General features: G+C 42.3%; 1 protein-coding gene across 12 annotated transcripts in view; it reads left to right on the top strand.

The window, feature by feature from the left end:
• mical2a (microtubule associated monooxygenase, calponin and LIM domain containing 2a) overlaps positions 1 to 13,071 on the top strand; it is a 66,183-nt gene extending 53,112 nt beyond the window's left edge. For 2 of the 12 annotated variants that reach the window (XR_013963977.1, XR_013963983.1), the window contains 9 exons: positions 1,006 to 1,161; positions 4,772 to 4,939; positions 5,153 to 5,230; positions 6,403 to 6,531; positions 7,383 to 7,560; positions 7,714 to 7,793; positions 8,236 to 10,776; positions 11,387 to 11,479; positions 12,841 to 13,071. Coding sequence is in view for 3 of the 12 variants with exons in the window: in XM_080762237.1 (XP_080618363.1) it covers positions 1,006 to 1,161; positions 4,772 to 4,939; positions 5,153 to 5,230; positions 6,403 to 6,531; positions 7,383 to 7,560; positions 7,714 to 7,793; positions 8,236 to 8,670 (1,224 nt within the window). In the remaining 9 variants the exon portion in view is untranslated. Of the gene's footprint in view, positions 1 to 1,005; positions 1,162 to 4,771; positions 4,940 to 5,152; positions 5,231 to 6,402; positions 6,532 to 7,382; positions 7,561 to 7,713; positions 7,794 to 8,235; positions 11,365 to 11,386; positions 11,480 to 12,840 lie in introns of those variants that run through there. The other 10 variants (XR_013963980.1, XR_013963981.1, XM_080762239.1 and 7 more) reach the window with 10 other exon arrangements.
• The last annotated feature ends 3,319 nt before the right edge of the window (positions 13,072 to 16,390 follow it).

The raw sequence follows: 16,390 nt of genomic DNA, 5'->3' as shown, positions 1-16,390 counted from the left end.
CCAAAAATCCCCAAATCAAGTTGAACCTTTTTATATACTTTTCGTATGATTATGATGATGAAGAATAGCGGAAATAGTTGATCTATAAACTCACAATGTGTCACATCGCACTGGGAGGTTGTAGATCTGCTATTTTTCCCCATTTCTGGATTTGTCTTTAAAACAAATGTTAGTGCAACCTAAAATAGGTTTTAAAGTTGTTAAGTGATTGTTGATTATATATCATTTAGTCATGATTATACATTTAAATGTGTGTAATGCATTCTCAGATGGTGAAGTCAGCCCCAAATGATCCTGCCTAACCTCAATGGCAACAGCAGACCCCGAGGGGCTGAGGCAGATTAATGGCTGTTCTGAGAACAGCTTACTGTAGGCATATTTTAGTTTCCAATATGTTCAATATTCACACAGAGCCATGTGTCTGTGAATAAGCAACTTTTACCTGTGGACTTTACTACTGTCTCTACTGTCCAGTGGTGGAAAGTTATTAAGTAAGTGAGCTTCTTGTGCCTTGAGTATTTCCATAGTTTGATACTTAATACTTAGTATATTTAGATTTTCAAATAATAAATACAGGACTTATACTTGTAACAAGTATTGATACATTGTGGTGCCATACATTTTAATCTTCCACCACTGCTGCTCTCTGTGCCAGGTGTGTGTGGTTAGCTCAGTCTACTGAACCTAGTATGAGCAAGTCGTATCAAGTGAGGTGTGAAATGAATGCAATAAAGCAGTCTCTGCCTTCCACAAGAACACTATTGTTCTCCACCCTACAACACACACTTGACTGTCAAAGCTGACCTTTCACAGGGGAAAGCCGAACAGTAAGCGCTTTCAACAGCGTTTATTGTTTTCCTTGTTATGTGGTTATTAGTCCACCTAATTATGTCTCTACTGTTACGTTCATGGACTGGTGAGAGAATGTCTTACTGTACTGATGGGGTTAGTCTCTCTCTCTCCTGACATCTGATGCCTGTTCTTTGTTTTCCTGTCGTCCTGCAGAGGAAAGCTCAGACAAACCACGCTAGAGATTTTCAGAAAAAGAGTATAAAGGAGAAAGCGCTTCATCTTAGTGGGTTAGTCTCAGGCGACAACACCTCTCTAGTCTCAGGGGACAACACCTCTCTAGTCTCAGGGGACAACACCTCTCTATCCAAGGTGACTATCAGACGTTTGACCCCCCTCGCCTGCCACCTGCCTTGCTTCTTAGAGCAATATATATATATGAATAGAGACGGCACCCGGATGGACATAGTGGCCGAATTTGGTATTGCAGCGCTGGGCCCAAACACATGAACGCGCTGGTCCGTTGACTATCATTGTGCACGTTCACGATGACACGTGAACGCTGTTTCATACGTGAACGCGTGCAATGATCGTCAACTGCAGCGCGTTCATGTGTTTGGGGCAAATCCATCCCAGAATGCACTCTGTTCCTACCCGGAAGGAGGAGTGAAATCGCCTCATGCGCTTTTTGAGCAACTTAATGCAAGTGGATGGGAGGAGAACTCGGGTGCCATCTCTATTCATATATACTGTCTAAGCCTTGCTTGCACTGCCTGCCAAAAACTCACTGTGTGTTTAGTTAAGTGGTTCTCAAACGTTTTAATTACAAGGAGTTTTCTATGCATTAGATGCATGACGGTGTACAACTGAAGCCAAGCCAACCTAGCCTGACAGCGCGTCGCGGGTTTGGATACCGATACCGACGACATTTACTGTGTGTCACTCCCCGTCTCTCTCTCCCCATTTCCTGTCAATCTACTGTATAGAGTAGAGCCCAAATAAAGGTCTCTAAGAGTTAGACACCTGCATGGGTCCATTTGTTTCAGTAACCTAGCTCGGGACCCCCTGGAACCCCCTCAAGGACCCCTGGAGGTACATGAACACTACTTTGAGAACCACTGGGTGTGCTGATTGCATGTTCATATCCCCTTCCCAGGCTTCTTATTCAGTAGTAATCAGTAACCATGATCACATCTTGCAGAATACCTGCTGAATATGACCGGTTATTTCAGGTTTAGGAACAAATACATTTTTTTATTACTTTTTCTCTGGTTGTCTGTTAGCTGACTTCATTACATTAAAATAATTGTCCCTTTATTCCACGTCATGGTGCTATGTTATGTTGGAAATACTCTCTCAAGACGAGACTCGACTTGTTCGCTGCAAACATTTTGAATTGATTGAGCCTAGCTGTCTGTACAGTAATTCAGAAGCTCTGACAATGAAGGTCTCTGCCAGGCCTACCCAGGACCCGCAAACTTTTGAAGTCAGTAATAGTTAATTGGAAACTGAACAATCCGACTGATTTGTCTTCATCACATGACTCCAGAGATAATGTGCACCGATTTGTGTACTTTTGGACATCATTTTTAGGAGAGATTTAGTTATAGACCTAACGGTGAAGCGGCATGTTATAGCACCACCATGAGGCCAATTTGAAACATTTGGAACAGAGGTTCTTCCTTGGCCTACTGGGAGTGTGCAAACTTTCACGCTGACACACACACCCCCTCTTGTTTAGGTATTTTTTGTTGCACTGTTGAATGTTTAATGGACCACAAAGTAAAAGCCTCTGGCTTTTTGTGTCATCCATTTAGCGTGTACTGCCTGTAGCTTCAATATTCGTCAATATTCAATCAATCAGCCTTTGGCCCCATCTGGCCTTGGTCTGTCCGGCCTGGCGGATTGACAGAAATGTCAATTCCAAAAGATGTTTTTGATTGAACTCTTTCTGAACTTTCGCAAATTAAAAAAAGGAAGCGGAGTCATCCGATGACCGCTTCCTCTTTACCAACTGGAATGTTGTGGCAGAGATAGGCTGGCTTGAGAGAGGCAGGGCCTCATAGTGCCTAATGTATGCTCCGTCGTACGACTGCTTGTGACTTGTGAGTTTATAGCACGGCTATTTCTGGCACGACGCTATAGAGCGCCGCATTCCCTCCCCTTTTCAGAAAAACGAGTGGCCCAGGAAATGAAACCCCAATGCATTCTCCCATCGGCACTTCTTATTTAATTTATTTAAAGACGGTTATGCCGCGGACAAAGCGAACTCGGATCGTGACAAATCATGACAATGAACACAATGTTTTGGGCCGATCAAATAATTTATAAGACGAAAAACAAAACAAATAGTGTTGTCTCCTGACTTTCTTTTCTTCTTTCTAATGATTTGATCGGCCCAAAACATTGTGTTCATTGTCATGATTTGTCACGATCCGAGTTGGCTTTGTCAAGTGCCGATGGGAGAATGCATTGGGGTTTCATTTCCTGGGCCACTCGTTTTTTCTGAGAGGGGGCGGGACTGCGGCGCTCTATAGAGAGTATGCACATGCATGATTTTCCCATCAGGACACGCCCCCCCTCATCTAGACTGAGTGGCAAAACATTGAGTGTTGGAGTTTGGAAGTGCTCGTTGGAAATTACTCAACCGTCCTGCCGTACCACCTGTTTCTAAATGTCACATAATGCAGGAGGCAGCAAAATGTTGTGTTATTGAAAACAAACTTCCAAACTCTGACACTTAAAAAAATAATCAAATGCAGGGCAATTCTTGACAGAAAGTAGCTCTTAACGTTTCTATGGTCGATTTTCATGAAACACAAACTTTGCAGATAGAGGATAATTCAAGCTTTTCGTACAGCTGCAATGTTAGTGAGTTTAACATTGTTTAATGCAACCAGACAGGACTTTTCTGTTTGGATGAATGGGCTGTCAAAAGGCCAGAAAGTAGTTTTTTGACACTCATTGGGCGTTCCCACATAACTTCCAGGTACGATGATGTCATGTGCATACCCTCTATTCTACAACAAAATGTAAATCATCATCAACAGTAGTGATCACTGTGTGTACTGTGGATTATACAGCAATAGAACTCCAGGTCGGTTAAATATGTAATGTCATCGGGGGTCATGTTCAAAGAGCCTTCACAGATTCTGTTGACACAGTTAAGTTTAACAGTGTGTGGTCCATCCAGCCACATTGTGGCAGTTAGGAATGGGATGTATCAATATTAGCATTTGTATATTATTAGTAATGTTAAAGTCATGTGTGTTCATTTCTAGAAATTGAGGTTAAAGCAACAATCCAGATCTAAATTGAATGTGTAGCAGGCGACACTAGATGTGCCACCATCTTTATTGTTGCAATCAACAATGGACATAAAACGTATGGATTGTAGCTTTAATGAAAAACACATTCTCTTTGCCCATACCCGAAGGCGGGGTTGGCGAAAGGGCCTTTCTGTGTGGAGTTTGCATGTTCTCCCCGTGTCCCCTAGGGTAGGTACCCTCACAAAAAACATGCAGTAATCCTGGTCTCTAAACTGCCTCCCCCTGGACAGCCGGGGCGCCTGATGGAGGGGAAAGGAACTGGTTGGAATAACGTGTTCCTTCCACGCGCTACGTCCAACCAGGGAAACTCCCCCCTGTCAGGTGTAAAGGAGCAACTTGGACACTCAAGTATGAAGGAAGCATGAGTTAAGTCCGTTGCTCTCCCCAGGTTGGCGGAGGATGTGTAGAGCCCAGGATCACATTAGATGATTGACACAGGGGTGAAAAATGGGTTACAAAATCGTGGGATAAAAAATATATATAAAAAAAAAAAAAAACATTCTCTTGGTTTAAGATATACTGTACAGTACAGGTACTATTTAAAAAAAAAAACAGACCCTGGCATGATTGTTTATATTTGATCTCCCCTAATCATCAACCCTCATGATGTCTGTGTATACTCACGGTCACCAACAATGCTCTTCTCTGGGAAGACTCTTCTCTCAGAGTCGGATCCCATTCTCTCTCCTCCTGTTTCTGAATCCACTGAGCTTCACCCGCTTCAGCCTGGCTTCAGCCTGGCTTCACTTCCATCTTCCATCTCCATTTCACCTCCTCAAACCTTCTCATCGGTCATACCCTCATTCTTTCTACAGCTGCAGGTAAAACTAATAGTCCCTTCTTCTGGCTTTCACCTTTCTTCTGTCTCTTCAATATGTACAGTATGGCATGCTGTATCCTTCTTCTTGTATTTGAATGTTTTCAAATACAAGAAAACATGATTTTCCAGCTCTGCCTGTCATGCCCACTTTTAATTAACCCAATGTTCTCTTCTCTCTTTCATCTTACTTTTATGTCCACCTGGACAATCAAAGACGTGTAAACTACAGGAACTCAACCCACAACTTAATAAAATGCAAATGCATAGCGACTGTACGAGTCATAGCCATGTGGTGAGTGGCCTCTTCTGCACTTTCACATTAAGTGGCAATTATTTGGGCACTTATTCTATGCAGAGAGTCACAGAGTCTGCTTCTAAAATGGGAGCTAGGATGCATCAAATATTTATGGTTTGTAGGTTGTATACAACACAATAGTGTTTATATTTCAACAACAGACAGAATTCTGTAAATAAAGAAATACTTAAGTAGTACTGTACTGTACAAATAGACAAAACTATATTGCATATAGCTCCATTATTATGCTCCATTAAATACCCTTTTTTAGTATTTTAGTTGCTGTGGGTATTTTTGTGGTTCAGCCTCCTCAGCCCCTCCCATTCCAGAGAATCTGCTCCATCTCAAAGGCCAGATGTTGTAGTTGGAATGTTTTTAATGTGATGGGCAGGAACCTCTCTCCCTTTGCTCAGCAGTCAAATAATCAGCGCTCCAAGTAGGAAAATTGCTATTTACACTAATTGCAGACCAAACTAGACTGAGCTGCCAACTTGCGCTTCGCACACAAGTTGGCCGTGAATGGCCTCAACCAAGTTATTGAAATATCTGAGTTATACCATGTCTGTATAAATCCCGTTCGAGATATCCACTACAACGGGTTCTAAATGTTTTAAGTGTCCTATATAGTATAAGTTTGAAACTCAAATTGGTTACGTCATCCACATATGTATACATATTGTGTATTTAATATGGTGTAGTTTTGGTGGCTGATGACGTAACTATGTATGCTTACGTAAAAAGGGTGGTTCCTGCATGGCCGAGGGACAACACTGACATATGCTCAGGGATTGGCTGATGATGTAACTATGTATGTTTATGTAAAAAACGGTGGTTCCTGATTGGCCGAGGGTGTCACCAAAAATTCACTATCCCTGATTGGTCACCGACATACGCAGGCGAAAACAGTACTCGCGCCACTCTCCTCACGCAAGTAATAATTAAGGCCCAACACTTATTATTGCGTTCTTCTTGAGACACAATGTAGTTTGGCTTTAAATATTGAGTATCATTTTCCTTTACTGTTACACCTCTGTTTTCTTACCTAATCTCTGTCTATAATATATACAGTATTCAAGAGGATACCTGTCACCTCTTTCTGTCCTGTTTTTCCTGCTCGCTGTCTTCCTTCACGGTCTCTGTTCTGTCTGTTCTTCTGTGCTGAATGCTAGCGGACAGTTGGGAAGGTGTCTATGGCAGTGAGAGCTAAAGCAGAAAATGACCACATGTCTAGGGTCCCCCACTGTTCACCCCCAACCTCACCTCCTTTATCGCCCCAAACGTCACCAACATCGTCTCCGGTAAGCAGGTCTGTCTCTGAGCAACGTGATATTCAGGATGTGACAGCCTGAAATGAGTGTCATTGTCTGGAGTGTGGAAGAAGGTAGATCACCGGTGGGTTTCCTTCTAGGATCCTAGTAGGAACCTCTGATCACGCTCATTCATTCATTCATTCATTCAACCCTTTATTTATTCTAGAGAGACATTGAAGCTTCCCTCATTTGCAGTGTCGTTGAGATACAGTACAACACAAGACAACATTTTCAAAGCAATAAACAAAAAAACAACCAAACAGAATAGCAACATTTCCTCATTGTGTGATCTAATACAAACAGGTGCAGACACTTGGGGGTAAGTCCGCAATCAAAGATTTAAATAAACCGTATGTAATGGGAGAGCAGATCTTTAATTTAAGCTGTAAGTCATTCCAGCAAACCTTTATATGTTTGATCCATTTGAGGTAGTGATATGCAAGTTATTATAATCAATTCCCTTGGCCCTGGAGAATACCATGAATTTAGTTTTTCCAGTTATGACCAAATATACTGATGACATCAGGGATATCCATATATGGGCATAATAGGTACATCGACTGACAGATACAGATAACTCCATAATGGGCATAATATCAGTCGGATTGGCGGTGAAATGGCTGTGTATAGATACAAACTCTAAACTTCTAGTAAATGTATAAATATCATTGAAAAGTACAAACAAGAGCCTGTGTCTAAAATAAATAACTTCATGTTTTCCACTTCCTGAAAAGTACAGCCTGACTTCTTTGACGATGGGTCCAGGATTATCATTATTATAATGTCTCGTCTTGTTCCCGACTACATTCTTAGCATGCGTCTCCTTTTATCTTCCCCAGGGTGGCGTGCGAAGGGACTTCCCCGTGTCCAGTGATAAGTGTCACTCGTGTGACAGGCGCGTGTACGCAGCGGAGCGCATATGTGCCGAGGGCCTCTATTTCCACAGGAAGTGTTTTCAGTGTCATACGTGCGGCAGCGCCCTGCGTCAAGGAGCACATGCGTTTGACTCTGAACAGGGTACGTCATTAAATATCAGCTCTTTTATTGTTCTCTTCTGTACGATTCCCTTTTTTAAATGATTATTATATTATGTATCTATTTTCTCACTGCGTCCTGCCCCCATACAGTATCACATTAAAATCTAGGATGGTAATTGTTGTCATCTCACAGGTAAACTGTATTGCAAACCTCATTTTGCTCAACGTGAAAGTGGAACAAACCTACGGCGGAATCATTTCAACTTGCGCTCGGTAGGTTCTCTCTGGAGCGTCTTGTCATGCAGATTGTTACTGGTAGTTCATTAGTACTTAAAGCCCGGTCCACAGTACATCTGGTAGTTCATTATTACTTAAAGCCCGGTCCACAGTACACCAAAGATTATTATTACTGGTAGTTCATTATTACTTAAAGCCCGGTCCACAGTACACCAAAGATTATTATTATTACTGGTAGTTCATTATTACTTAAAGCCCGGTCCACAGTACACCAAGTATTCGCAATGCAACTCCTTGCAACTTAGTTGTAACCAGTTTCATCAGCCTGAATTGGGTCGGTGCAGACAGTCTTGGCATTCTGGAAGCAAAGGGGTTGCAGTTGCAGCAGTTGCGAATCATCAGTAGTGACTCGTGAGGGACTGGGCTTTTAGATTTACACCGTATATGACCATATGTTTTTAACCTCTCCCTCATTCAGAATCACAGTGGAAACGACGTGCTGCAGGATGAATCTGCCACCTCCCCGGCTCCAAACGGAGACACGGTCGGACATATTGCCACCGACGGGCAGCCATCGAACCCGTCGGCAACAGCAGCAGGTACCCTACGCTCGTTTCTGAAGAAGGGTTTGAGCTGGCCTCTGAGCGTGACTCGCACGGTGTGTAATTCCCCCCGGCGGCTGTCCCACTGGGTGCGTGGCACGGCCACGGCGCTAAGCCTCCACCTGAGGGACAATGCCCAGGACTATGCATTGCTGTATGAGGTGCTGAGCCTGGGTCTTCCTCTGCTGCTCATGTTGCAAGAGATGCTGGTGCAGATGTACGCAGAGGAGGCTGGACCTGGACCTGTGTCCTTCTCCGTCCAGCCTCTACTGCTGTGGCTGGAGCAGCATGTGGGCCTGAGGCTAATCTAGACACTCGACAGGGATCCATGTCCACTAATCCCTAACCGAACGCCTGACGTGTTTTTCAACTGAAACTGAAACTATACACAGTTTAAGTCCTGAGTGTTTATCTCTTTATTTGTCAGTTTTGACTCTCTCAGAGTTAAATGAACACTCTGGATTTTTACTGCGTAGATAAAGCATTTTGCTGGCATGTTTTTTTTTTGTGTCTTGCCATATAATGGTGGCCACATGCACCTTTTTTAATGTTTACTTTAATACATAATTATTTTTACGGTGATATTGAATGTGTATTGTAGCTCTCAAATGTTTTAGATGTCCTTCTGCTAAAGCCAAAGAACAGACACTGTATGTTGTTTTCATTGACAGTGGCAATGCAACTGTTTGCAGATCTTTTTCAGGGTTATTGTAGCCGCATACAAACATTCCCGTGGATTTGTTGAAAAGGCTTTACGATGGTGTTCAGGGTTTTTGATAATAGCCTATTTAAATCAATTTAACGGCTACATTATAAGATATAATGAAATAGAAATGAAACAGTAAAAGCCTCTTGAGAGAGGGAAAAAAACCACTCTCAGACTTAAATTAAATTGGGGTTTTACTGTGCAGGCGTTAGTGAAAACAAAAGCAACATTTTACACGACCGATGGGCTATAATTGTCAGTGCAATCTGGGCTGTATCAAGACTGCTGAGGTTAACAAATCTCCATTGCTGTAGAATCTTCTGTTTATAGAGAATGGCTTTGAAAATGGAGTCGGCTTTTAAACTGTTTTAAACTCGGGTTAGGACTGATTTCTTTCATGGTTAAAGTAAGTGATCTATATGTCACTAACTTGAAGCACTTTATCTTTGGGAACATTCTGAGACCATTTCTAATGAATGGACTGGGTCGGCAAAGTGTTGTATTAAACAAGGGCCTATAGTCCCAGTCTGAGACTGCATTAGCTTTGAGTCAGGAATGTGACCTGCTGGTTCTGTTTCACTATCTGTTTTAAATATGTTTACTTGTTTTAAATTGTTTTAAAAATAGGCTACTCTGTCCACAGTTAATGTTTACTCCCAACATTACAATACTACACTTTAGTCTTGTTTTATACAGTATGTTTAAGTGTACTAAAGTTTTGTACTGTGTTGTCTATGAGAACAGTAGGAACACGCAGATCATTGGATTTCTGCTTGTTTTGTTACATGTTGCTGCCACCTACTGTCTGTATAATGTATTATGTATTGTTATACAATAATACATACAAAGGTTCGAAACAAACTAAACTAAACATGTTGCTGCCACCTACTGTTCACAATCAGCAACATACTGCAAAAATACTGAAATGAATACTAATATACTATGCATGGCTATTACTGGTCAACCAAAGCATCTTATGCAGCACTTAATGCTTTAGTCTGAAATAGGCTTTTATTTAAGAAATAACCTTTTGTTTAAATGCTGGATAAAATGCTCTGCATTTGCATCTGAATGCTGTTGTCTTTTTTTTAAACATGTGTGATGTTGTGAATGTTCCCCTGACCTATTTTAAGCATGGTGTAAAACTCAACTGCATATCTCTTGTTCAGTCATACACCGTCGTACACATTGGATACAGTCATACACGTACACATTGGATCTTGCTTTTGAAGCACTTTAGATTTGGAATATCTTTCACCCTTTCCTCAACAAATTAAATGCAATAGTTTTTTTTCCCCACTATGATATTGATATTTTGGGCAAGAAAGAATAATGCTGTTTTACTGGTTTTATTTTATTTTTAATATATCGTTTTCTTTTCTTTCTTTCTTTTTTTTTTAGAGGAGCAAGTCTTCCTGTTTACAGTACTGATCAAACTGTCTACCCTAAGAGACCTAACGTGTTTTACAAACCTAATCTTGTATAACCACACAAACCTTGCTGTTTTATTTTAAAGAGGTTGGGTCTTTTACTGTATCTTGATAGCTATGTGCCTTATAATATATCTTGTTACCCTCCTTGTTTTAAGTGGCCTGTGTTTCAGATGATTTTCTTTTTTTGTCAACTCTTTCCCCTCGTTCACCTGAAGCCTTTTATGAGGATGGTGATGACCCACCTGGATGGATGGATTAAACAAGGATTGACATTGAAGGTGATCACCTGCATGGTTCATGATGTGGACATTGTTGTGTGGTTACTGCTACTAACGTGTATTAATATTACTCACCTTAAAGGTGGTTGCACACCGGCCGCGTTTTTCGGAAAACCGATTAAGAAACGCCGCTAAAAATCCGAATTCGCATCCGATTTGCGCGGTCACATATCGGTATGGGCCCATATTTGCTGTTCTCGGTCGGTATCGGTATATCGGCAAGACGGAAAATAAAACGGACATTAACCGATGGCAGTAGCCGATCTTTATCTGTTGATAAGGAATACTGGACATCTCACCCCGGTGCTTGCCCGTTTTTCCTCCCGGAATTTTCCCCAGTGATGGGGGATAACTGCTACAACTGATAATTGCTGTTTGTATTCTTTTTGGAAAAATATAAAAAGATACTCCTATGGAAAGGCTTTATCATTTTACTTATATTGACCCTATAAACAATTTAGTATAGGCCTAATGTAAGGTTTTGACCATTCAAATGGTACCTCGTCAGATAATCCCCACATATCCTACAACAACTTCCGTGAACCGACTTCACTGTAGTAGCCTTTTCATAAATCATATTTGTACTTAGGCTGTTCTGCTGTTGTGAAAGTTTATAGTTGGAGATATTCAAAGTCCAGCCGTCTGCCGTCCATTCTCTCCCACCCCTCACTGGGGAAGATTCCGGGAGGAAAACAGAAAAGGGGTGAGTTGTCTTGTCTTGTTACCTTGATAAGCATACATTCTGCGATGGCTATGTTGATGTGTTGGTTTTCTGCAGCCTGCCAAGCTGTAGAATAGATTCTGAACATTTATTTCTTGTGTTATAGATGATATTCCATGTGTTTGAAGTGATACTCGGCATGCATTGCTGTTATGTGCATGCACTGATCCTCTGCCAGGTGTTTCTATAAATAGCCTAATTTAAGTGCCGTTGTACAATGGTGTCACTTGGCAAAAAATAACAGATCTGTTCCATTTGACAATGACAAGTGACATCCTTGTGCGATGGAGTACAAATTTAGTTTAACCGCACACTGAGGGCTGTATTTTGCGTGTCTTAAGTACCAGGTCTTATTACTTAACTTAAGACATGGAGGCAGTGATCAATGACATTTGGCTATTCTGAGTGTCCAAAGAGCATTGACCACGCCTCCAGGTCTTAAGTTAAGTAATAAGACCTGGTACTTAAGACACGCAAAATACAGCCCAGGATCTCTATTCTGGGGTGAACATTCAGACAAAATAGGCTACATCTACATGATCTGCAAGGTCACAGCACGTGAGCTGGTAGATCTGCAAATTAGCTACGATTTGTATTGTATGTTTGATTGAATACTTTATTAAAAGTAGACAATTCCATACAAAAAGATGATAAAAGGACCAACGATAATATACAATTCTATGCAACAACATCATATAAACGAGTAGTAATCAAAAAGAGAGAAAAGACAATTCTGGTTAAAGGCTTTGACTTTTTACAGAGGCCAGTTACAAATTGCGGCCACCAGTAGGCCTAAGTATTAGTGTGCCTTCAGAGCGGTTTTGAAAGAGAGTAAGGAGTCCAAAAAAATTCTGACTGTTGCAAGGCTGTTCGTTCCACATTTTGGTGGCATAACAGTAAAACGAATTTAACCCCTTGTTAGAGCCGAATCTGGGTTGAACCATAACGTGATGTGTGGCGCTCCCTCTGGTGGTGTGATTGTGAACGCCTTTAACATTTTTTTAAGTGGTTTGTCTTTGTGCTGGAGAGCTGTGTAGTGTATACCTTGTACTGTACTCTGTCCTCTACCCTGAGATATCTGTCCCACCTTGTAGCATGATGAGTAGGGAGAGGTTCAATGAGTTGTACTGTAGGTAGCCTGACCAGTTTGTTTTGGGATGTCTGAAGCCTTGTTTTTAAAGCCTCGGGTTTATGATTACAATAATAGCATTGACTTGACGAGTATAGCCAGAAACCAAAACAAAGCAGGTTGTTATTCTTTGCATTTATGCTCCAGGTATCTCCTAAATGGGAACATTGTCATGTCTGTATTCTCTGTGATTAACTAATGTCTAATGTGTCAGAAAATCCACCATAGGAAGTCAAATACCAGTAAGACGCCCTGAGGGCGAGAAGCGACGTCGCGCTGAGGGCGAGGTTCCGCTGAAACTACAGATCTGGGAATGCCCATATATGGACACTTTTTCCCCCACTGGAGTCACTGGAGTCAATGAGAGCTCAGTGACCAGCTCATGAACAAACATTATTTATGAATGACTGAGACCTTTTGTAAATAAAAATAACAGAAGACATGTAACACATTATTGTCTGCTGTGTTGCTTTTCGATGTTTACACTGTATCTTTTATTTTATAGAGGTATGGTATCTAAAGAGCACAAAGCACCTTTCTGAACGTACCAAGTATCGCGAGACTTCCCACCGTTTCCTGTCTGTCAGTCAAATCTCGCGATACCTCCAAGCCAGAAACAATACCTGCTGTTTAGAACCTCAAATAAAATTATATAGCTTACTGTGCACTCTGTGCAAATAGAAAAGCAAGTGATTAGAAAACAACCTGTGATACCCGGTATGTCTCCTTTTATATTCCTGAACCGATTATATGACAAAGGTCTCAATTGTTCAGGCCGGCTCCATTCACTGCCATGTATTCATTGAACTTCCGGTGTAGTTTGGCTCACCTGAAATTGTCCATGAAAGTGTCATGGCGCAGCCCAGTCACGAGACCAATTCCTTTCCTTCTTTTTAGAGAACTGGTGGATGGAAATTAAGCTCCACCCTTGCGGCAGAATGCCGCTGGGGCAAGCTTTTCCTGGAATCTTGGCAGACAGCGGCTTTTGGCCGTGCTTGGAATCCTAGGTGTGCTTACACCCTCACTGAGACAACATGTAGTCCAGGAAGGAACTGAGGCCACCATTGTCCATGACATCACTGGTACTTTGAAATACTAAAATATCTAAAAACACATATTACATCATTAAAATAAGATCTGGTTGCAAAAGTGGCCCTTTAATAGGCAGAAACTTAAGCTATTTTTACGATTGATAACAGCAATGTTTTGTTCGTTCAAAAATGTGAGATATCAAAGAGAATCCACCGCAATACCATTTGGTTTTATATGGTGCAGCTGTAACAGTGATGAACTATAGAGTTCAATTGATTTTTCAAATAGCATACTAGGTTCACGCAGTAATTTATCTGGCAAAGACCCGTGAAAAATAATATCTGTACTACTGTATATATACAGTGAAGAAGTTGCTGGCATTTTCCACCGCCGTATCAGCTTATTTACTGAACAGCACTCATACCTTTAATAAACAACATAGCTGACATTTCCTTTGAGGTCTACTTTAGAGCGAAATGGACTCATATTGAGTAGATTAAAAGATTGCCCAGGAATGCTCTTAGAGCTCTCAGCTTGGAAAGCAGTACCGCCACTGACCTGAAGGACCTGAAGGACTTACTGTAAACCGACCAATGACCAACTTGACCATTTGTTCTGTTGCAGAGCAGAGCCATAGAGTAAGACAGAGTTACGCAAACTCCGTTCACGTCTTCATGGGGCCAGTTCACATAGACTTCTATTGGCTTGTCCCTGTTTGAAGGCTTCAAATGGGGACAACCGGAAGTTTACGGAATGCATTGGAGTCTATGGGCTCGCGCGAGTACATGAACCACGTGACCGTGCTGTTTTCTGGCCCCTCAATATTGCAACTCTTCTATTAAATGGCTCTGGTCTGTTGTAGTCCGGGCCCAGGGGCCATCTCTAGAGCCTTGCCACTAGGGGTCTACAAATGTCAAGTTTGGCAGAAGGGCCTTTCTGTGTGGAGTTAGCATGTTCTCCCTGTGTCCCCTAGGGTAGGTATACTTCACAAAAACATGCAGTAATCTTGGTCCCCTGGCCAGCCGGCCGGGGCGCCTGATGGAGAGGAAAGGAACTGGTTGGAATAACGTGTTATTGGTAACGTGGTAAAGGCCACCAGGGGTAATGTTCTGACTGCGTGAGTTGCGTAGAGGATCCGCTGTTGCGTTGCGTCGGGTTTAGGATCATTCCTAACTGAACGGATGACATAACATAAGGCACAGACTGAACGCCAGACCTTTCTCTCCCCCACCGTTGCTTAGCACTTTCTGCGGCGATAACGACCGACTTCCTTCCACGCGCTACGTCCATCAGGAAACCCCCCTGTCAGGTGAAAAGAAGAGGCTTGGACTCCTCATGCATTGAATGAAGCATGAGGTTAGTCCGTTGCTCTCCCCAGGTTGGCAGAGGGAGTGTAGTGCCCACGATTACATTAGACAATTGACACTGGGTGAAAAATGGGTTACAAAAATCTTGTGATATTAAAAAAATTAAAAATTAAAGTTTGACCTGAGGGTGGTGCTTGAAAATTGGGGTCACCCAAATCAAAATAGTGTTAGAAGTGTCCTTATTGCCCCCAATGTGCAGGTTGGTGCCTTGCATGGTTTCCACTGCTATCGGTGTATGAATGGGTGAATGTAATGCAATCTATGTAAAGCGCCTTGGATAAAAGCACTATATAAATGCACCGTTTACCATTCATGAAAGTTTCATGGCAATCTGCCATTTACATTAATATGAGATATCTTTGCTGTAAAGTTGACATTGTGGCCTGAGAGTGGAGATGGAGGAAAGGTCACTCAAATGGAAAGATTACATCATCCGGAAAGTTTTATGTCCATCTTTCGTCCATTATATTTACAATGCATTATTTTGTCATCAATCTCATTTGATAATGAATTGCATTTTTATAGCGCTTTTCCAAGTGCTCAAAGCGAAATTACAATGGTTCAATCATTCATACATTGGGAGGTGAAGAAGCACAGAGCTTGTAGATCTGCTATTTTTCAATAGCTAAAGTACAACAGAACGCTTACAACACCAAAAGGGCTTCCTGCCTTAAAGGCAAGTCATCTCTGCAGTGCTCGTCATGATGACTATCCGAGCTTGCGAGATTAGCTTTTTTCTTTTTCATCCCACGATTTTGCAACCCATTTCTTTCACCCAGTGTCAATTATCTAATGTAATCCTGGGCGCTATACACTTCCTCTGCCAACCTGGGGGGGGGGGGCAGCGGACTGACCTCATGCTTCCTTCTGTGCATGAGGAGTCCACGCTGCTTTTCACCTGACAGGGGAGAGTTTCCCCGGCCGGACGTATAGCACGTGGAAGGAACACGTTATTCCAACCAGTTCCTTTCCCCTCCATCAGGCGCCCCGGCTGGCCGTTTGGAGACCAGGATTACTGCTTGTTTTTTGTGAGTGTACCTACCCTAGGGGATGTGAGTGTACCTACCCTAGGGGATGTGAGTGTACCTACCCTAGGGGATGTGAGTGTACCTACCCTAGGGGATGTGGTGTACCTACCCTAGGGGATGTGAGTGTACCTACCCTAGGGGATGTGAGTGTACCTACCCTGAGTGTTCCCAGCGCCTACGATTCGATTCCAGCGGGAATCGAACCCAGGACCTTCTAGCTGTGAGGCGACAGCACTACTAGACTACTGACTGTGCCAGTGCCACCATGCCCCCTCATGTTTACATTAGTGACGTGACAGTCAAGTATTTTGGAAGTCCGTTGTCACCAATCTCTCTT

The sequence above is a fragment of the Protomyctophum bolini genome (genome assembly GCF_963924005.1).
Source record: "Protomyctophum bolini genome assembly, chromosome: 1".
Lineage (NCBI taxonomy): Eukaryota > Metazoa > Chordata > Actinopteri > Myctophiformes > Myctophidae > Protomyctophum > Protomyctophum bolini.
This window is presented reverse-complemented; position numbering and strand designations above follow the sequence as displayed.